The sequence below is a fragment of the Lemur catta genome, chromosome 1, assembly GCF_020740605.2.
Source record: "Lemur catta isolate mLemCat1 chromosome 1, mLemCat1.pri, whole genome shotgun sequence".
In the NCBI taxonomy this organism is placed as follows: Eukaryota; Metazoa; Chordata; class Mammalia; order Primates; family Lemuridae; genus Lemur; species Lemur catta.
The window spans coordinates 172,592,544-172,614,302 of NC_059128.1; the positions used below are offsets into that span (position 1 = coordinate 172,592,544).

The 21,759-nt window shown below is 44.3% G+C and overlaps 1 protein-coding gene across 1 annotated transcript in view; it reads left to right on the forward strand.

The window, feature by feature from the left end:
• Positions 1-21,759, forward strand: part of CLSTN2 (calsyntenin 2) — a 580,228-nt gene that overhangs the window by 532,231 nt on the left and 26,238 nt on the right. The window contains exon 9 of the mRNA XM_045539303.1: positions 13,757-13,919. Within this exon, the coding sequence (XP_045395259.1) occupies positions 13,757-13,919 (163 nt within the window). The remainder of the gene's footprint in view (positions 1-13,756; positions 13,920-21,759) is intronic.

Genomic DNA, 21,759 nt, shown 5'->3' on the forward strand with positions numbered 1-21,759 from the left:
ACTTCAGAGAATCAGGAGCGCACATTTTTCAGACTTAGCCCTCTCTGATCCCAAAGTCAACCAATTCCACATCTCTAGATGGAAACACTCGTAGGAAACAAGTACAGTCTTGGATGGGCTGAGCAGCAAGAGGTGCAGAGGTCTGCATTTGCATACAGGGTGGACAGGGACAGCTGCTGACCTCTCTGCCCCACAGTGCATTCTGCAGGCCATCGGCGGGCGTTTCAGGAAGATGAGCCCTTACCATAGACCTTGCGGAGGCTTGCTCAGGCTTAGGAACACAGGAGCCACTGAGTAGAGGTGGTCTCTGGTTATATTGTGTGTGGCCAGCCCAGCACTTTTAAATGTCTTTCAGTGGATGAGATTTTTGCTTATTTATCTAAAGTGGTCTTGCATGACACATATCATGAAGCACTCTTCAAAATACTGAGGGAATTCAGAAATCAGAACACAGTGCGCCTGGCATCAGTGAGGGATTTGGAGGCAGGGGTAGGGGGTAGTAGAGTGGAGTGTGGAGCTGTCCAAATGGCAGGGAGATGGACAGGAGAGAGCAGAGCTGACATGGGGTACACAGACGGAGTCTAGTACAAAAAGGGAGCAGTGAGGAAGTCAGTTTGGGTGAAGAAACAAGGATTATGGGTGGAGCAAGATGGTTCCATTGGTTTCCCATTGCTACTGTACAAGACACCACACATGTGCAGGCTTCAAACAACACAGATTTATTAACTTACAGTTTTGGAAGTCAGATGTCTGAAATGGGTCTCAGGGGCTAAAATCAAGGTATTGGAAAGGCTGTGTTTCTCCTGGAGGCACTAGGGGAGCTTCTGCCTCCTTGCCCTTTCCGGTTTGTAGAGCCTGTGTGCGTTCCTTGTCACGGCCTCTCCCATCTTTAAAGTCAGTGACGGCATCACTCAGCTTCTGCTTCCACCCTCTCATCACCTCTGACCCTTCTGCCCTCCTCTTTCACTTGTGAGGACACTTGTGATGACACGGGCCCACCTGGAAGGTCCAGGATAATCTCCCCTTCTCAAGATCCTTCACTTAATCACTCCTGAAAAGTCCCTTTGCTATTTAAGTACAGTCATGCGCCATCTAATGATGTTTCTGTCAACGATGGCCTACGTATGAATGGTCCCATGTGATTATAATACTATTATCATTATTGTACCATTTTATGTTTACATGTGTTTTGATACACAAATACTAATCACTGTGTTACAATCGCCTACAGCATTCAGTACAGTGGCATGCTGTACAGGATTGTAGCCTAGGAGCAATAGCTATACCATATATAGCCTAGGTGTGTCGTGGGCTCTACCATCTGGGTTTGTGTAGTGCACCCTGCGATGTTTGCACAACAAAATCACCTGACAACACCCGTCTCAGAATGTATCCCCGTCATTAGTCAATGCATGACTATAACATGTTCACAGGTTTCAGGGATTAGGATGTGGACCTCTTTGAGGGCCATTATTCTGACTACACAAGGGGGATGGTTTTAATGTGCCAGTCTCCCCGGGACTGGGACAGAAATGCAACTTATTAAGTTAGGAAGTTCCTAAAAAAAGAACAAAATTCTTGTCCAAGAGTTTGGGATAGCAGCAAAAAGAACTTTTCATGACTTGGCTACACTGGCTAGTTTGTAAGGAGAGTTTCGCCCTCACAGGAGGACTGAGGACTCACAGTACATGTGGCATTGTGGTGGGTCTGCTTCAAAGGGACCCCTGGGAAGAGCCGCAGGAAAGGCAGCCACAGGCAATGGGGACCTTAGAGAGCCTGCCATCCTCTGCCTCCCCTTCCTCTCCTCAGGGCTGCCCTTTCCTTACCAGTTAAATCCAGAAACTCCCTTAGGACCTCGAGCATAAGAATCAGTGCCCTCTGCACCAGTCTTAAGTCTGAGCATCTCCCTGCTTCTGCCAGATCACTAGAGGGGGAACCCACAAGGGCTTGCAGGGCAGTGCCAAGGCTCCTGGCTACCTCGGCTTCCTCTGCATGGGGCACGGTGCCCGGTGCATAGCAGGCTCCATGCATGTTTAGTGAACGGACTAATGAATGAGTGAGTGAAAGAATGCATGCATGTGGTTTACAGACCCTTTAATGGGAACCTCTACTATTATTATTAACAAGGGAACCTCCTTGTAAAAGTAGCACTTCCTGAGTACATATACCATCTCACTGGTTACTATTATTATGATATGAGATTCAAGAAACTTTCTTTCTTCATATCAAAAAAAAAGGTCAATGCCCTACTACCTTGCCACTGCTTTTTCTGTCATGGTGAATGATGGCATCAGACCCAGTGCCCACTCTTTGAGCACCTTTATGTCCCTAGCCCTGTTTGAGGGGGCCATAGGGGAACAAGAGAAGGCCAAATCAGAGTCCTGGACTCGGAGGCCTTCTCAGTCTTATTCAGAGACTTTCTAAAGTCTGGTTCCTGAACAGTGGAGCTTGGATGGAAGCTGGGATGAATGACCACACTTACTTAATCTCAGTGAATGTGGAAGGCCATTTATATGCACAACCACAGTCAGACTGAAGCTGGGAACCAGCACATGCTTTGCCTGTAGTTGGTGCTCAAAGTCTATGCTGAGTGGTTCATCACAACCTGGCATGGAGGTGGACGGACTACCTCATCTTCTCTCCACGCCAGAGAAAGTTGGTGCAGGGCATATTTCTGTGTTTACAGGTTTTGTTTGGGTTTTGTTTTTGTTTGGGAGAGGGAAGAGTATTACGGAATTTTAACCAGTTTCCAGAGCTTTGTATGAGACCAAAACCCAGGTGCAAAGGTTCCACTTGGCAAATATCCGTAACAGTCTGGCTTTAAGATCTTGGATATTCTAATGGATTTAAAACTACAACTGTTCCTCAAAGATTTCTACAAATTCTTACGAACTTAACAAATTGCGTTATATAGTTTAAAATACCGAATTTCTTTGCTGTTGAGTTCCGAGCAGAGGCAACCTGTTCACAAGCTTTCCCTCGAGTCCCCCGTAAAATGCAAATTGACCTCTCCATGGAAATCGCTCTGCAAGGGGAGCAGATGATCCAGATGTGGCTGGAATGGTTTGTCTTTTCTAGAGCAATGATGTGATGCTCATGGCAAGGCCCCACGGACGGCCTTGAATTCCAACCAGTGGCTCCAAATTCCAGCAGAGCAGTATCAGTTTGGGAAGCCGGTGTGGTAGAGACTCTGTCCTGGGGCTCCATTTTAAACGCATGCTCTTCCCCCCGCCGCACCCCTGGAGAGCAGACAGACACACGCCTGCGAAGGCGCGTGGCTGGAAGAGTCTGGCCAGCCCCAGCCCAGAGTGGCTGGTCTACAGAGCCCATGGCTGAGCACGTCCCCGGCGAGCTTCGAGATGCAGGATACGCTTTCTGGCCAGCACATGTTGTATCTGTGGAGATAGAAATACTTAACCAATTCCATTCAAGATCAGTTCACTTTTCCAAAGGGGCAGAATTTTTCATTTGAATTATTCAGGGTAACTTTATTGGCCAGGACTACGATATGAGATATGTCAACTAAATTATAATTATATTTCTCTAAAGATATCCACTGAAACACACACACACTCTCTCTCTCTCTATTTAACTTGCAAGGAGGATTCCATCTCTGTTCACTTAGAGACAGGCTGTGTTTGTGGACAGCCAGCCTCAATATTCTGAGTGGCAGAATGAAAAATTAATTTTCTTCAAATACATTACTGAATAGTTAACTGCATCTCAGCAGCCTATTTGTTTAATATGCTAGAGTCCTCTTCAAAGAGCCTACAATTTATTCTCACCTTTGCCAAGAGGTATCTTTCCAACACACTGGCCTGAGGACAGGAAACAGGAGTTCTGGGCTCCAGCCCTGTCGCTCACAGCCTGTTTTACCTTGAGCAAGTCACTTCAAAGCCACTGCTTCTGGGTGGGAATGCAAAGAGGTGCAGTACCCCCAGAATGTGCATGGAAGCCAGAGGCTGGTGAGGAGACCTGTGCCACATGCATCGCCCCTCCCTGGCAGGGGCTTTTTGGGACTCACGCATGTCTGACGACCTGTTCCCTCCTTCTGTCAAAAACTCTGTGTATCTTCCAGGGGCTTCTCAATCCTTTTTCTGGAACAGACAGTGCTGGTGAGTTTGCTAGAATTCTGAGGATTTGGCACAGATACAGCCTCATCCCCAGGACCATGGTCCAATTTTCTAAGCTGGGCCCTCCTGTCCCCCTTTCCTAGAGGAGCCATTTCCAGTGTTGCTGGCCTTAAAGTAATCAATCATTTGTTCACTCTCTCATTCAGCTGGTCTGTTACATGCTGACTATTGAGTGGCTATCATATCCCTTGCACTGGACCTTGAAAAGCTCAGTCTTTTGCGGGGGTGGGCAGAGCCCACAGGATGAGACTCCAATCACCTCAACCCCCTCCTAAAATGACTCACTTTCAAGACAATTCCTATTTAGGGGCAAGCAATCTGCTTGGTCTTTGTGTAGTTGATTGTTCAGGGAAGGAACACATCAGGAGAAATATTCCTTTTCCTAATTGTCAAATTTTAGACATGTGCTTCCTGACCTGTTAAAATATTAAATTCAGTCTGTACATGGGCGCTTACAAGGTACAACAGGCAGGCTGTTCTCTGCAGCTCTGAATCTGTGCCCCAGGGCCCTGACAGATGGCAGCTAGTTCAGGAAATTCAGGAGAAAAACATCCCCAGATGAATTCCGTGGTGTGTCCTGGAACCAAAACCCAAGGAGGAGGAAGAAAGCTTGGCGGGCTTAAGAGAGCTTTTTTTCTTTGGGAGGTAAAAGGAGTCCTCATGCTCAGGAGAAGAAGCAGGAGGAAATCCATGAGCAGAGGCAGGAAAACTTTGGAATGGGGGTGGGAGGGATGGCGGGGGAAGGGGAGAGACCGTGGCATTTGCTGGAAAGTGGGAAGGAACTGGCCACTGAATCTTTCTGTTTTGTTCACTGTCACAGTCCCAGCACCTGGGAAGTGCCTGGGACACAGTGGGTGCTCAGTGAGTATGTGTTGAATAAATTTCACAGCAAGTATCTTCTGGGATTTTTTGTTCCATGTGATATTCTATTCATAGGTGCCTAACAAGAGACAAAATAAATACGGTCCCCAAATTTTGTGAACAGCCTACTCAGTCCCCACACTAGCGTATTAAATTCTCTGAGGCGGAGGTACTCAAACTGAGCCACACCAGAACCACCTGGAGGGCTTGCTGAAACACGCACTGCCAAGTCCTACTCCTGGAGTTTCAGATTCAGTGGGTCTGGGGTGGGCCAGGGAATCTGCATTTCCAGCAAGTTCCCAGGTGATGCTGATGTCACTGGTCAGGAGCCACACTTTGAGAACCACTGCTCTGAGGAATTCTGCTGAACGAAACCTGTTGAACTGTGTTAAACGAGGCTTTCCCAAAACACTTTTGACCCTGGACTCCTTTGTTCCTGGTACATCTTGTAAGACAGTCAGAGTCCCAGTTGGGAAGGGAAGCCTGAAAGAGTCCGAGGTGAAGATTTTCCTGAGTAATAGCAAAAGCGGGGCCTTACCTTCCCTGGCAGGGTCCTCCTCTTTGCGCCTGCAGGAGACAGAGCAGAAGGAATGCAGAACCCCCACTTCACGGACAGTAGAGTCTCTGCCCTAACCTCTGGCTCCCCATCAACACCACCAACCCTGCCTCCCCAGGGCGTGGCAGAATTTGCAGACCAGCCTCAAGCTGGGTGAGGGGAGAGGCTTTGAATTATACAAGAGACTGATTAAAAAGGACTTTTTAATATAGATGTTTCTCAACTTATGATGGAGTTACATCCCAATAAGCCCATTGTAAGCTAAAAATATCATAAGTCAAAAATGCATTTAAAATACCTAACCTACCGAGCATCATAGCTTAGCCTAGCTCACCTTACACTGCTCAGAACACTTGCATTACCCTACAGTTGGGCAAATCATCTAACGCAAAGCCTATTTTGTAATAAAGTGATAAATATCTCATGTACTTTATTGAATACTATACTGAACATGAAAAACAAAATGCTTGTATCAGTACTCGAAGTATGGTTTTTATTTGATTTATTTTTTATTGAGGTAAAATATACATATATAATTTACCATCTTTACCATTTTAAGCATATAGTAAAGTGGTAATAAATACATTTATATTCTTTTGTTCTCCTTCATTCCCTCCTCCCCCTTTCCTTACCTGCCTCTGGTAACCACCCATCTTCTCTCTATCTTCATAAGATCTACTTTTTTGTTCCCATATATGAGTGAGAATATGTATATTTGTCTTTCAGCGCTTGGCTCATTTCACTTAACATAATGGCCCCGAGTTCCATCCATGTTGTTTCAAATGACAGGATTTCATTCTTTTTATGGCTGAATAATATTCTGTTGTGCACATACATCGCATCTTCTTTATCCATTCATTCTTTGATGGGCACTTAGGATGATTCCATATATTGGCTATTGTGAATGCTGCAATAAACATGAGAGTGCAGACATTTCTTTGATATATTGTTTTCCTTTTTTTTTTTTTTTGGACATATACCCAGTAGTGGGATTTCGAGGCCGTATGGTAGTTCTATTTTCAGTTTTTTGAGGAATCTCCATACTGTGCTCCATAGTGGCTGCACTAATTTATTATACATTCCCACCAACAGCATACGAGGGTTCCCCTTCTCTGCATCCTCAACAGCATCTGTTATTGCCTGTCTTTTTGATACAAGCCATTTTAACTGGGGCAAAATGTGTCTCATTGTGATTATGATTTGCATTTCTCTGATAATAAGTGATATTGAACATTTTTTCATGTTTCTGTTGGCCATTTGTATGCCTACTTTTGAGAAATGTATGTTCAGATCTTTTGCCCATTTTTAAATAGGATTATTGAAGTATATTTTCTACTGAATGAGTATTGCTTTTGCACCATTGTAAAGTAGAAAAATCATAAGTTGAACCATCGTAAGTCTGTACAACAAAATGGTGACTAGATACGCTAAAGGATCTGCCAGGGGTGTCATCCAGGGGTGGGGAGGGAAATCTCATGGACGCTGCTTAAGGCTAGTGGTAAGAAAGAATAAAGCAGCTGATTTCATAGACAAGAATCATAGCATGGTGCTGGGATGCTAGGTACATCATCAGTGTATGAAAAAGCTATGTTTCCTCTCTCCATGGCTGAATTAAAATCCTGAGTGCTAAGCAATTCTTGATTTACAAGCTCTAAAGCACAAATTGCAAGGGTGGTTTCTCAGGATTGTTTTGGGGATTTGCCCAAATGTTGCTCAACCAAATCTCACATGGGGGTGTTCTCCTTGACACAGGCCACCTTTCATGTCTCCTGCTGCCTGTGCTCTGCTGCCCTGAGTCAGCAGTCGCTCTGACAGGAGGCCCGGTGGGTGCTCTCTGAGCTGTCATAATCACCTTCCACTGAAAACATACTGCACTTCTCCCTGCCAGTTCGGAAGTACAGGCGACCTCCCAGGAAGATCTTAAATAAATTTGCAAATAAGAGTAGCCTCTTTCCCCTGGCATGAGGTTGCTCTTGGCACTAACCAAAACCTGATCTTTCTAATGTTCTGAAACAGTGGCCTGAAGCCAAAGGGCTCTGCAACTCTGCAGAGAGAATCTGGTTTGCATGGTTTCCATCCTTCTGGTAAATAGCTCTCCATTTGATGAAATAAAGTTGAGTTTTGAACTACTCTTCAAATATGTCCTGTGGAGCCCTCTTCTCCATTGTCGTCTGAACTGAACACATGTTCAGTAAAGAATGTTGAAATAAAGAATGGCTTTCTAGAATGCAAGGCACTAAAATAGAGTAACACACTCCTTACGCAGCGTACCAGTCCTCTGGAGCCCAGCCTCACGCTGGCCACATACCCTCTTTCAGGGTGTTTGTTGGAATTTCTCATTCTATCATCCATAGAATCCATATCTCTTAACTTTATCAAATTTTTAATTTTGCTAAATAATTTCATCTATCTTCCATTCACTAACTCTGTGGTCAGCTTTCTCATCTAGGTTTAACTTATTCGTTGATTAACGTTTATTTTGACAGCTATGTCTTTAACTTCTGGGATTTTTATTTGGTTCCTTTTCAAACCTCCTTCCCCATTCCCTTTCCAATTGCTCCTGTGGTTCCTGTTATGAAAATTTGATCATTTGTGGTGTCTGCTGCTTTTTCTTACACAGGTAAAGGCTTGTTTCTTCTTTGTTTTATAATTTTTTTATTCTGAGCTCATCTGTAGTGGGCATTGTCTAGCATATGCCCTAAGTTGTGGGTATATCTCTGTTGAGAGGTTTTGAGTTTGTCTCTGCTAAGGGCCTTAAAGACTTCATGGATGTTTTGTTAGGGGCCTTACTGAGTTCAGAACTTTCATACCATTCGAGCTGTGTGCATTTGGACCTGATGCCCATGCACAGAGGAGGCCTGGGGTCTAATTCTCAGAGGTGACTTGTTCCAGAGTAGTCAGCTGGATTCCACCCTGCATCCCTAGGTCAGTGGCAGTGTTTGTTCCAGGACCTGGGCTTCAGACAGTCCCTCACAGCTGCAGGGTTTATGCAGACATTCCTGCTTGAGTTTGTGTGTGTGTGTGTGTGTGTGTGTGTGTGTGTGTGTGTGTGTGTGTCTCACACAGAGGACTTCAGTCTCCATTCCTCTCTTCTCCTTGTGGGCTTTGAACCTCCAGCTGATGGGGTGGGCCACAGCCTCTCAGTGGCCACTGGGTTTCAACTCCCAGGTGCAGCTTTGCTTTCCTTGTTTGCAATACCTAAAGAGTTGTCTCTCTAGCTTTTTAATTTTTGTTTTCTTCTGTTGTTATTGTTGTTGTTATATTGTAGCCAGCATCTCAATGTATTTGGAAAAGCCTCTCAAATCAGGCTGAATATATGTGCTAAACATTGTAAGTTCCTTAGCTCAATTCACCCAACAAGCCTATGAATAGATACTATTATCCTCACTTCACAGATGAGGTGGCCAAGAATTAGAAATTTTCAGTTGTTTTCCCAAAGTCCCATGATTCCCCAGAAATCCATGAAGCAGCTATGATACCCAACTCAGTACCCACAGACCCGGCCTGCACCAACTCCCTCCTGCACCATCCTTTTGCTGCCCTGACCCGCTCATTCTGTGGCTACCTCAAGCCCCAGGGCAGCTGGTCATTAACAGGCTGCTCACTCCATTTGGCCACACTCACACCAAAGCTGTCTCCCCACTCCCCTGCTACAAATGTTCCTCTCCCGCTGCTCAAGTCCTTTCAACCTTGCAAAAGCCTGTCCCAGACACACTTTCTCAGTCAGTCTCCCTTCTGTCCATCTCTTTCCCCTCTCTGGCATATATTGTAAGTGCTGAGGAGGAGTGAGGGTACAGAGAAGAGAGTGGATAAGCATCGTCAGAAACTGGCAGTAAAGTGACCAGAGGGAGAGAAAGAGTTCAAAGCCATGCCCAGTGTTCTGGCTGGGCTGACAGATGGCACGAAGGAGTGTTTACTGAGACAAGGATCACAGGAGAGGGAGCAGTCAGGCTGTAGCATGGGAGGTGTTGAGCTCAATTTGGAAGAACGAGTTTGAAGTGCCTGTAGAACATCCAAGTGGGACCATTTGGAGACAATCCGATGTGCAAGTCCACCACTCAGAGGAAAAGGCTCTGCTCAAGATCCTGATGTGGCTATATGTGCAGCTCAGCCACTGGATGTGTGTGTAATGAAAACACCAGAGGCCAAGTGTGGAAGCCCACAGTCCTGTGTGTGTTACTGGTCTCTACTCCCAATAAGATCATGAATTCCCTGAGATAAGGAATCATGTCATTTCTTTCCCTTTATTTTCTAATAGTGCCTAGGATAGAACTGGGCCTCCTATTTCATAGGGTTGCAGCAAGGATTAAATAGTATAAGGAGGAATATGAAAAGCTGCTTCAAAATGGAAAAGCACATTCCAAGACTGTTGTTATGACTACCACCCCCTCCTCCCACCCAGAAACCTCCAGACCCCCTGTTGCCTACAGAATAAAAGCAATCCAAGGCCTCAGTCCTCAGTTCAAAATCTGTTCTTGCAGCCTTATCTCACACTCCTCACCTTTCCCAAATGCAGCTTGACCCCTCCAAACTCAGTGTCTTTGCTCCTTCCCATCCTGCCAGTGCATCAGACACCCCATCTTCCTCCACGGAGTTGACAGGGCACCTTGCACAAATCTATGCTGGGCATGAATCCCAACCAGTCATAAGCCTTCTTGCCAATTCCATGACTGGACTATAAGCTTCATAAAGGCAGGTGCTTTTTTTGTTCACAAAGTAGGATGTGCATTTAGTAAATATGTGCAGGAGTGAATGAGTGAATGTGTAAATCTCCATATGCCCCAAACCTAGTACCTTTGACAATATGAAAGACAGATGAATAAAGAAAGGAGTAAGGGGTTTCTGCTTCATTTTCTTAGAATTTATTACTCACCATCTATTCCTAATGAAATATTAACAGTCCTTCAATTATCTACCCTAAATTCTACCTTCTCCAAGCTGGAAAGAATCTCTCCATTCCCTGGGTGAGGAGATTTACTGAAACACTTCCAATATGAAGTTTATATGCACATTTGGATCATCCTGTGAGCAGCTACATAGAGGACCTCTCACCTTATTTTCTCCTCCTCATCTTGTGGGAGGTTTTCTTGCCCCCTGAGTCTCCCTGGAATGCCAGCCTACCCCTAATTCAGATCTCCTTTGGTGGGTCCCTGCTCCCCTTCCTGATCGTCTGTCCCTGGGTTTCTGGTATCTGATTCACTCATTGGCTAAGCAGCAGCTACAGCTCTTCCCCTTGGGAACACACTTGCAGGTGAGCAGAGATGGAAGTGTCTGGTCTAGGTGAAGCCTTGGGCATTCTCTCAGCCGTGGTGTCAGACAGGCTTGAGGCCGGTAGGTTTTACCAGTGATTCACGAACAGTCAGGAGTTAAAGTTTTTCTCTTCCCCCAGGAAAGGTCACTTTGCCTAATTTCCTTCTTTCTTGGTTGAACTATGCATTGACACATTTATTTTTGCTGCCTCCTGGCTCGATCATTTTTCAATTACAGTTTGTCCCTGCCGTTCTGGCAGAGGGTCAATGTGGGTCTCGTCCTGATCATAGATCCGCATTTATGAAACACTAATTAGGTATTTCCTTTAGTGGCTGTCATAGATTACTTGGTGAGAGAAGGCAGGCATATGCCTAAGATGAGCTAAAAGGTTGTTCAGATGCCCAGTTAGCAGCTCAGTGGGGCAGCTCCCAACCATTCCTACCTCTGACTCTTGGCTTACGCTGTTCCCCACACCCAGAATGCCCTCCCTTTTGATCTTGCAGAATACAAATCTTGCCACTTTGTGTAAGCCATATTAAAATGTGACAAAATATGTATCTCCTTTCAAATTACCAGGATTTTACTTTTATCTTTTAGTACTCAGTGTAGCATGGGTACAATGCATGAGTACCCTCACACTCTGAGGGTAGGATTATAAATAGGTACAAACTTTTGCAGAAAAAAAAGATGTATGCTATGTATCAAGAGCCTTAAAAACACCTCCAAATCTTTGACCAGGTAATTCTATTTCCAGAAGTCTTTCCTAATGTTATAATCAGATATGCAAACAATTATTTATGCACAATAAATTCATTACAACATCATTTATAATAGCTGCTCCATAATTAATATCTGGAAATAGTTAAGTGTATTATAGTATAACCACATTATACAGCCATTTAAAATGAAATTTGTGAAAACATTTTTTAAATGCTGCTATTAAGTGAAGCATACACACTTTCAAATTGTTATGCAGTGTGATCCAAATAGATCTTCCCCAGCTGCTGCTTCAAGGATGTTTATAGGAATGCTACAAATAGAAAAGTTCCATTTTTTAGTAAGGTTGAAAATTTATTACAGTTTGAGGCTGCTGGGAGCCTTGGATATGCTAATGAAAGTGGAAAACCCCCCACAAAAACAAGGCTCAGCTCAGCTTACAGCATCACTGTTTCTACGCAGGGCCTCACAGCGCTCCTGCTCAGTGGAGCACACTACGGAAGAGCTGGCAGAAATCACCTAGGAAAAAATTGTCTTACTGAGAAGGGTTACTGCCGCTGTTGAGTTATGGAATTATTTTACTCCTTCCTTAGAATTTTTTTGGATGGTCCTACAAGAATGCTAAGTGTTATGAAAGAAAGCCAGAGGATTATTCTCTATCCAGCCTCAGCGGACATGGAGTGATGTAGAGTCAGCTGAAGCCGGAGGATTCAACATGCCAGTCATGCAGGGAGGATGGGCAACGTGAGGCGGGTGGTGGAGGCCAGGATGGGGGAGCCCTGGAGCACTGCCTGGTTGGCTGTCGGTGCTCTGCCTGTGTTCCACAGGCATGGAGAGTGGTCAGGGTCCCCACACTGCCACCATTTCCTCCCCACCCTGGGCCTGGCCAGAGTTTCCAGATGTCTCTGGGAATATCCCCAGGATGTGAATCATATTCCATTTTACCTCTGCTGCCTGAATATCTGTGATCACAAACCCCAAGTTCAGGGTGCTTTGGCCTCCTTGGATTGGGTGCTTCATTCAAATAGTTCCCTCTCCTCCATCAGCCCTGGACTCTGTCTTTAGATCTCCCTTTGTGTCACCCCCATGCCCCAGGGTCACCCCACCCCAGACACAGGCCTAGCCCGAGAGCCCTGCACCCAGCCCAGGGTCTGGTCCAGGGCATCAAGCAGGAGTGTGAACTAGATCAGGGCTTCTCACTGAGAGTAACAGGACTTTGGAGAGATCTGTCTGGACCCCTCCTGCTTACCTTCCAGAGTCCCCTAAAATATTCATCAGGCTTTATCAGGCTAATGGGCTTCAAAAGGAGCAATTTTCTGAGACATGAGACAGGACAATATAAAAAGAACATTAAGGCAAAAATTCTTATTTCAAAATGAAAGGAGAAAGATCATTTAGCATCCCTGTTGGTGTTATCTATTCATGAGAAACAGCACATTTAATCCAGAGTGAGATGTAGAGAGGGCTTTGATGCCCTCACCTTGGGGTCACCTTCATGCAGAACTCATCTGTCTCCCCTGCCACTGATGGCAGGGTCAATGGAGACAAGAGGATGCAGATGAGAGGCCTTTCAGAGGTGGATGCCACAGGGTGCAGAGGGATTAGAGGGAGAGGGGGTGTGAAGGAGAGAGTTCACCGACTCCCAGGGCACTTGCATAGGGGTCAGAGGGAGGGCGGGACCCTTCTCCAGTCTCGCCACCTTTCCTGCTTCCCGTCTCTCTTCCCAAGACATGCCAGTCTTGGTTTTTATTTTGAATCTTTCCATGTGAGTTCAGTTCCTTGAGGTCAGGAATTATGACTCCACCCTAGCCCCCCAACATCTCTATCAATCCATTAAGGTTAGGTTTTGGGTTCCAGCCCAGAGACCAGGAGTCTTGGGTGCAACAGGTTGTGAGAGGACATGTGTATGACAGTGCTCTGCCCTGAGTCCAGACCAGTAGGACCCATTGCAGTTCTTCTCTGCTTCCCCAGGTGCACAAAGGTCGGGCTGAATAATGTGCCACAGTCAAATGTCTGCCTGATGACTGGATTCTTGGGTGTTCCTCTTCCCCACGGTTGGCCCCTGTATGTTATAAATGAACTTCTATAACCTCAGTGTATGTCAACCATTATGTTCCTTGACTTCTTTGCAATAAAAATTATTGACCCAAAACTATCTTCTCCCCTTTTCATAATTAGAATAAAAGCCTGTTTGATGTTGCATTGCATATTTTAAGTATTGCTTCTTCCTTTTTATTAGATTTGTGACAAAGAGTGGCATTACTATGTCATCAATGTGGAGTTCCCTGTGGTTACCTTATACATGGATGGAGCAACATATGAACCATACCTGGTGACCAACGATTGGCCTATTCATCCATCTCACATAGCCATGCAACTTACAGTCGGCGCTTGCTGGCAAGGTAATCCTAACTGGAACCCTTCTCCCTAACCTGTTCGTGAACAGTCGATGCAAGATACTGATAGAGAAGAAGGAAAAGCAAGTAGTGTGAGAATTAGCCAGAAAAATTTACTATCTCTTAGTAATAAGACAGGACTTATGAGTATTAATCCACACACTAACCCTGTGTAATAATAAGCACCTGGCTTGAGAACAGATTTTTTTTTTTTTTTTTTTTTTTTTTTTTGAGACACTGTCTCGCTGTGTTGCCCGGGCTAAAGTGAGTCCTGTGGTGTCAGCCTACCTCACAGCAACCTCAAACTCCTGGGCTTAAGCGATCCTACTGCCTCAGCCTCCCCAGTAGCTGGGACTACAGGCATGTGCCACCATGCCTGGCTAATTTTTTCTCTATATATATTTTAGTTGGCCAGATAATTTCTTTCTTTTTTTCTTTTTTTTTTTAGAAGAGACGGAGTCTCGCTTTTGCTGAGGCTGGTCTCGAACTCCTGACCTCAAGCAATCCACCCGCCTCGGCCTCCCAGAGTGCTAGGATTACAGGCATGAGCCACGGCGCCCGGCCGAGAACAGATTTTGATTTTAGATCAACATGAGCAGTTTCATGGTTACCTCTGAATTGCTAATGTCTTTTATTGTTCTGAAATCTTACCCACTGCCAAACTAGGGCTGTACAGAGAAAAAGTTGAATGTAGAAGCTTGTATCAAAATTGCCAGTTGGAGACAGGGTGCAATGGCTCACGCCTGTGATCGTAGCACTTTGGGAGGCTGAGGCAGAAGGATTGCTTAAGGCCGGGAGTTCAAGTCCAGCCTGGGCAACATAGTAAGACCCTGTCTCTACAAAAATTTTAAAAATTAGCCGGGTATGGTGGTGCCTACCTATAGTCCTAGTGATTTGTTATTGTTGTTTTTTTCTTTTACCTTTTTAACAAAATTTCAAAATATTAAGGGGGTACAAATGTTTTTGTTACATGGCTTGAGTCAGGATTATAAGTGTGCCCATCACCCAAACAGTGTTCATTGTACGCGTTAGGTAGGTTTTTGCTGCTCTCCCCCCCTCCCCCGCTTGATTTCCAATGACTTTTACTTCCCTCTGTGCACATGTGTGCCCATCAGTTAGTTCCAGTTTATCCAACAGTACATATGGTGTTTGTTGTGCCATTCTTGAGATACGTCACTTAGGATAATGGTCTCCAATTCCTTCCAAATCACTGCAAAATGGCATTCTTCATCCTTTTTTATGACTGAATGTACATATACCACATTTTGCTAATCCACTCATGAATTGATGGGCACTTGGGTTGATTCCACATCTTTGCAACTGTGAATTGTACTGCAATAAACATTCAAGTGCAGGTGTCTTTTTGATAAAATGACTTCTTTTTCTTTGGGTAGAAACCCAGTAGTGGGATTGCTGGATTGAATGGTAGGTCTATTTTTAGTTCTTTGAGAAATCTCCATACTGTTTTCCATAGAGGTTGTGCTAATTTGCAGTACCCCCAACAGTGTATAAACATTCCTTTCTCTTTGCATCCATGCCAGTATCTATTGTTTTTAGGCTTTTTTAAATAAAAGCCATTCTTATAGTACTAAGGTGATATCTCATTGTGGCTTTAATTTGCATTTCCCTGATCATTAGTGATGTTGAGGATTTTTTCATGTTTATTGGCCATTTTTCTATGCTCATGGATTGGTAGAATCAACATTGTTAAAATGTCCATACTGCCCAAAGTGATTTACAGATTCAGTGAAATCTCCATCAAAATACCAACATTATATTTCACAGATCTATAAAAAAAATGATTCCATGCTTTGTTTGGAACCAGAAAAAAAGCCTGTATAGCCAAAGCAATCTTAAGCAAAAAGAATAAATCTGGAGGCATCACATTATCAGACTTCAAACTATAACATAGGTCTATTTTAACCAAAACAGCATGGTATTGGCACGAAAATAGAGACATAGACCAATGGAACAGAACAGAAAACCAAGATATAAAACCATCTACATACAACCAACTGATCTTTGACAAAGCAGACAATAATATACACTGGGGAAAGAAGCCCTATTCAATAAATGGTGCTTGGAAAATTGGATAGCCACAAGCAGAAGAATGAAACAGGACCCCTGTCTCTCACCACTCACAAAAATTAATTCAAGATGAATAAAAGACTTAAATGTAAGATGTGAAACCATAAAAATTCTAGAAGAAAATGTAGGGAAAACTCTTCTAGATACCAGCCTAGGCAAAGAATTTACAACTAAGACCACAATGGCAATTACTGCAACAACAAAAATAAATAAATGGGACTTGATTAAATTAAAAGTCTTCTGCACATCTAAGGAAATAATAAACAGAGCAAATAGACAACCTACAGAATGGGAGAAAATGTTCGCAAACTATACATCCAATAATGGGCTAATATCCAGAATCTACAAAGAACTCAAACAAATCAGCAAGAAAAAAACAAATACCTCCATTAAAAAGTGGGCAAAAGACATGAACAGTAATAACTATTTGGAAGGCTGAAGCGGGAAGATCGCTTGAGGCCAGGAGTTCAAGGCTGTAGTAAGCTATGACCATGCCACTGCACTTCAGGCTGGGCAACAGAGTACGACCCAGTATCAAAAAAAAAAAAAAAAATGCCAGATGGTTCTGATGAGTGCTAGGTTAGTAAGCAACCAAGGTTCTCCCTTTATCCCACACAAGTTGTTAAAGCCCCCAGTCCTCTGTTCAGGAAACTCATGAGTGCACAAGGCTACAGAAGGCAGATAGTCCACAGGTTATGAGGCTCCAGGAAGCTACTCTTAAGGGCAGCTGAGCCCTCTGCCCCTTCTCTGGTCTCTAAGGACAGAGCCCCTTTGTTGCCTTCCCACTCGAAGGTCCCTGATTCCCTCCTTACTTCCTGTGCTGCTGCCTCTCTCCTAATCTCCAAACCCAGGCTAATCTCTTTAGAAGCAGAAAACCCATCTCTCTAATCATACATGTAACCTTTCTGTCTCTCTGTCACATATGCTGGAGTCTTTGTTTCAGCCCCCTTAGGGCCAGGAGTGCTTTGAAGTACCAGTGAGAGTGCAGAGGAGAAGGAAAATGCTCTCCAAATAAGCAAATTATTACTTTGAGATATGACACAATGTTGCATTGATGCATTCTGTGAAAATCACCAAGATTTGTGACTTTGATCATTCATTCACCATGCGGGGCGGAAGGCAGACATAAGCTGTAGTGTAAGAATATGCCTTCAGATGACCAACTGACCCAAGAGTGACCTAGTAGAGACATTGGCCCCTCTGGGTTGGACAAAGAGTGAGTTCTGGGCAGCTTCATGCAACAAAAGATGGAAAGAAGTGCATGTTGTGGCCTCAGAGTACTAGAGATTCAAAACCCAGGAAGGAGATAAAGCATGAATGAGGCAAGAGAAGGGCTGAAGCCACCTACTTGATTTCTCACATGTGTCACATGATAGTAAAATGTTCATTAAACATTGCAATAGAACTTGATGATGAGAGTTTCTTCAGTTTCAGGCTTTCCCAGGACATCAGGAAAGGGAGACTATGTCACCTGGCAACATTCTATGAGACTATTTAGTATGGCAAGACACTGATTCAAGGGCTACAGAGGAATCAGTAACACTGAACACAACTGTGCTAGAGTGATGGCCCTCCGGTGTGGCTCAGTGCCCCAACTGGACACCACAACCTGCCTGTGGATATTATGGAACATAGCCTGGGTAATGTCCATAAGAAAAGAGGGCCCTAATCATGTCCCCACCATAAACCTTACCATAATTCTTACTAGAACCCCTCAGAGACCACATCTGGAACCTACAATGGAAACCTGCCCCATCTCTGTAGGACCAGCTACAACTTCTGCTGAGTTACACGCCTACTCTCCAGAGTGGGGAAACAGTCCCACAAAATAAAAAGTGATCTTATAAAGAATTAAGATGATCTCTGTGAAACAGTTAGAATAGGGTAAGTTGTGCTGCAATGACAACAAGCCCCAATTCTTGGTTGCTAGAATAATTCTCCCTTCATATTTACTGCAAATCCTTGGGGGCTCTTTTCTGCTCTATCCTCAGTCTGAGACCCAAGAAGACAAAGCAGCCACATTGCTGGGTACCTAGTAAGAGGAAAAACAAAACATGGCAAATTGTGCACAAGCTCTTAGAGCTTCACCTACAAGAGATACCAATCATTCTTATTTGCAATTTATTGGCCAAACAAGTTGTATGGCCACACCTAACTCCAACAGGGAGGAAAGTGAAATCTACAATATATCTGAAAGAAAAACTGAATATATTTTATTAACAACATTAATGAACACCTCAGTCTGTCCACCTGGTCAAAAGATATTTGTTTGACTTTCCTTCCCACATGAAAAATATGCCCACCTTTTCCCAAGTGAGATAAACCCAAAGTCCTGCTTGTTACTGGCTCTGGGTTCAATGTCCAAGCTCTCAGAGTGATTCCCGGTGATCTTCTCATCAGGGTGAGGTGCACAGAAGGCTGTACAGCAGACCTTGATCTGGAGCCCTATCCACTGATAGGACAAGTTACCTGCCACCACCACAACCACATGCCCTTTCCCCCAACACACAAAGATGCATGCACACATGTACACGCACACATGTGTACACACACACTATACAACAGTGGAAGGAGACAGAAAACCCAAAATAAAAAACAAGAAAACAAAATTTTTCCACTAGTAAAAAGGGAGAATTAAAGAAATAAGGCAGTCTTTGATCCGTAGCACATCTGAAATCCCTTTGGAAGATGTTGTAAGGATATCTGGATGTCCTGGATGTAAGGATGTTGTAAATATCCTTTGTGGCCCTTGACTCCATTCTCCGGGAGTTGTTTCCTTCCCCGGTAACCTTCTAGGCCACATTTTTAGAAGGCATTGTCACTCCTTAAATAGCAGCTCTACTATTGTATCTGATTACAATTTACTTAAAAGTCTTTCCGCAAAAATGGTTTCAAACATGAAACCCAACTATACAATTATTTTAAAAGAATGTGGTAGAAGTAATGATGACTAGAGTGTTTTCCAAGTATTTTTGTTCCTTTTTCCAGATGAATGCCAGAAATGCCCTTCCTTGGAGTTAAGTGTGGTATGTGACTTGCTTTGGCCAACTACATGTGAACAGAAGTGTCCTATGTCATTTCCTGGTGGAAACGTTCAGACCCAGTGTTGAAAGAAGGCCCTTTACACACAAGGGGGTGTTTACAGTCCTGTGAGAAAGTGTTATTAGTCACAATTTGTAGATAAGGAAACAGAGGCTCTGAGAGGTGAAGTAGTTTACCCGAAGTCACTCAGTTGAGTATGCCCAACCCCAAGCCTCCAATGCCTGCATTCTTTCCACAGGGCTCACTGCTGTCCCTTGTTAGTTGACCATTTTGCTGATGTAATTATGTTTGGGAAAAGGCAGGAGCTGATGTGCGTTGATACAAATGCTATAAACCTTTTATCTTCTGAGACATTTGACACAGGAACTCTGCATTCCCCTTACTAATCTCTTAATATACAACCTTAAATGACTTGCCACTTACTAGTTGTGTGGACCCAGCAGGATCTTTAACTTCCCTGAACTTCCATTTTTTTAAATCTATAAAATAAGAGTGATAACTATCACACAGAGTTTCTAGAAGGACTAGATACTGGGCACATCAAGTGAGCTTGCAATGTTTTTCTTGAATGATTGTGCAAAGGGACATCTGCTTGTCCCCTCCTCCAGGCCCTTCTCTGATCTTCTCACCTAACCCCAACATTGCAGATAGTCTGCAAGACCTTGGCATGCTCAAGCTTCTGGGATCCTGGCTTTCCTGGGATCCGTGCATGCACTGACTTTTCCCCCCTTCCCTGGGACTAAGACCCTGTCCACACACATAGAGCCCACTCTCACAGGTCCATTGGTGGTCAGAAAGAAGGCCAATGAAGCTGGAAAATAATCAGTCAGAAGACAAGTAGTAGAAGATGGGGCTTTAGATGCAGGCAAGAACTTGACCATGCAGTTTTTTGGGCCATAGAGAAGATCTGGGTATTTTTACCTAAAGGAATGACAACCCATTGGTGAATTTTTAGCAAAGGAAAAATTCCCAAAAATCTTTAAAATTGGGCTTCATAGAAGGTGTGAGAGCTCACTAGGATAAGGAAAGTAACATCATGCACTATGGCAGAGAAGCCTGGCATAGGTATGCTCACGGTTCCCTGTCACTGGAATGTATATAGGCCAGGAGTAGAGAAGAGTCTGGGAAAGGAGTTGAGACCAAATCCTGAGACACCATACTGCCTTGTAAAGGAGGTTGGATTCCCATAAAAACTTACATCCTCCTTGAAGCCACATTTCTGTCTTGGATGGACACATCAAAAGATCTTTCAATAGGACACAGTGCTGAGAAATTAATAGCCTATAATGCACCCCTTATCTCTACATGTTTCTAAACCTTCCGAACTCCACTTAATATACATAGTATAAGCTCTCTGTGTGAACCTCTAATTGCCTTTGGGCTTGCAATTGTGGGGCGGAGGGGGTTCAGGTGCTTTTGAGGTTGGCAAGGGAACTCGTTCCCATTTGTGAAATTTTCAGGATTTAGCAATGGAAATAGAAAATGATTTGATAGCAGCTGCTGGCATCTGGCTCCAGCACAGTTGCTGGGAAGTGTTCTGCAGCTCCAATTAGCCTACTGTGTCCTGTTAGACAATTTGAAAGCCAAAGTAATCAGTGGAACCTCATTTCCATTGGTATTTTTTCCAGCAATTAAAAAAAAAAATGAGACTTCATTTACACTTAAGAAACGTTACCAGTAAGGCCTAAGGCATGTGGTGTCTCTTAATTGTAAGGAAGAGCTTTGCAGTCAGGAAGGGCCTTGCATCACAAAGAGTTCTCCTTCCTCTGTGTGTCGGAGGCTGAGGCACACCACCTTGCTGTCATTTCTGCTTCTGGGGTGGCACAGTACTCTCAGGACGGAATCAGACCCCCTCTCCTGGCCAAGCTCACTCTGTGCTGACCCAGATGGTGCTGTTTTTAGACAAATATCAGGTTCCTTATTTCTCTACGGGTCACAACAGAGGAGAAGATTATTTAAAAGACTAAGTTAATTTATCCTTTTCCTTAGATTTCCTACTTATCCATTTCTAAGAATAAAAATTCTAGTTCTACTCATAAACAATAAAAATCGTATACTCACATCTGCTTCGTCCCTGGACCTCTGTCTACACTGGGCCTAATAACCCAGGTATTGTAACCCAGCTATGTAAGAAAGTGAGTCAGGAAGTCTGCTGGTTGTGCCAAACTATTGCCATAAGGAGCCCTGGGGTCCCCAGGGACACGGCAGCATGCGGTGGTCCAGGGCACCTCTCCCCATGCTACAACCAGAGAGGCTCTGTTTACCCATTTTACATTAGACATCTGGGCAGGAGATATTTTGAAGATGTTTGGAGAAGCACTGTTCTAGGCACTTGCTCAAGAAGCCACCACTCTGCTCCTTACCTGATCCCCATCTATTCTTGGTGGATCTCATCTTAGGGTTTGCTACCTGTGATTCCATCCCCAGCAATTGCCTCACCCCTGTCTCTGCCAGGGGACTGTCCTCCACTGTTCTGGACCTTGGCCTTCCCAGAGTGCCCAGCCGTGCCTACTCCTCACTGTGACATCCCCCTGGTCTTGGATGGGGAAGGCTTTTGGTACTGGATCCTGGTCTTGCTGAGTCCTACCCTCAAATTAACAAATAAGTCAGCAGGAGGTAGAAAAGATGTCCCTAAAAAATTAGAGCCTGCTAAGGGACAGATACAGAACCCCCAGTGTGGCTTTTGGGAGGAGCCAAGGCAAAGAATAGGAATGCT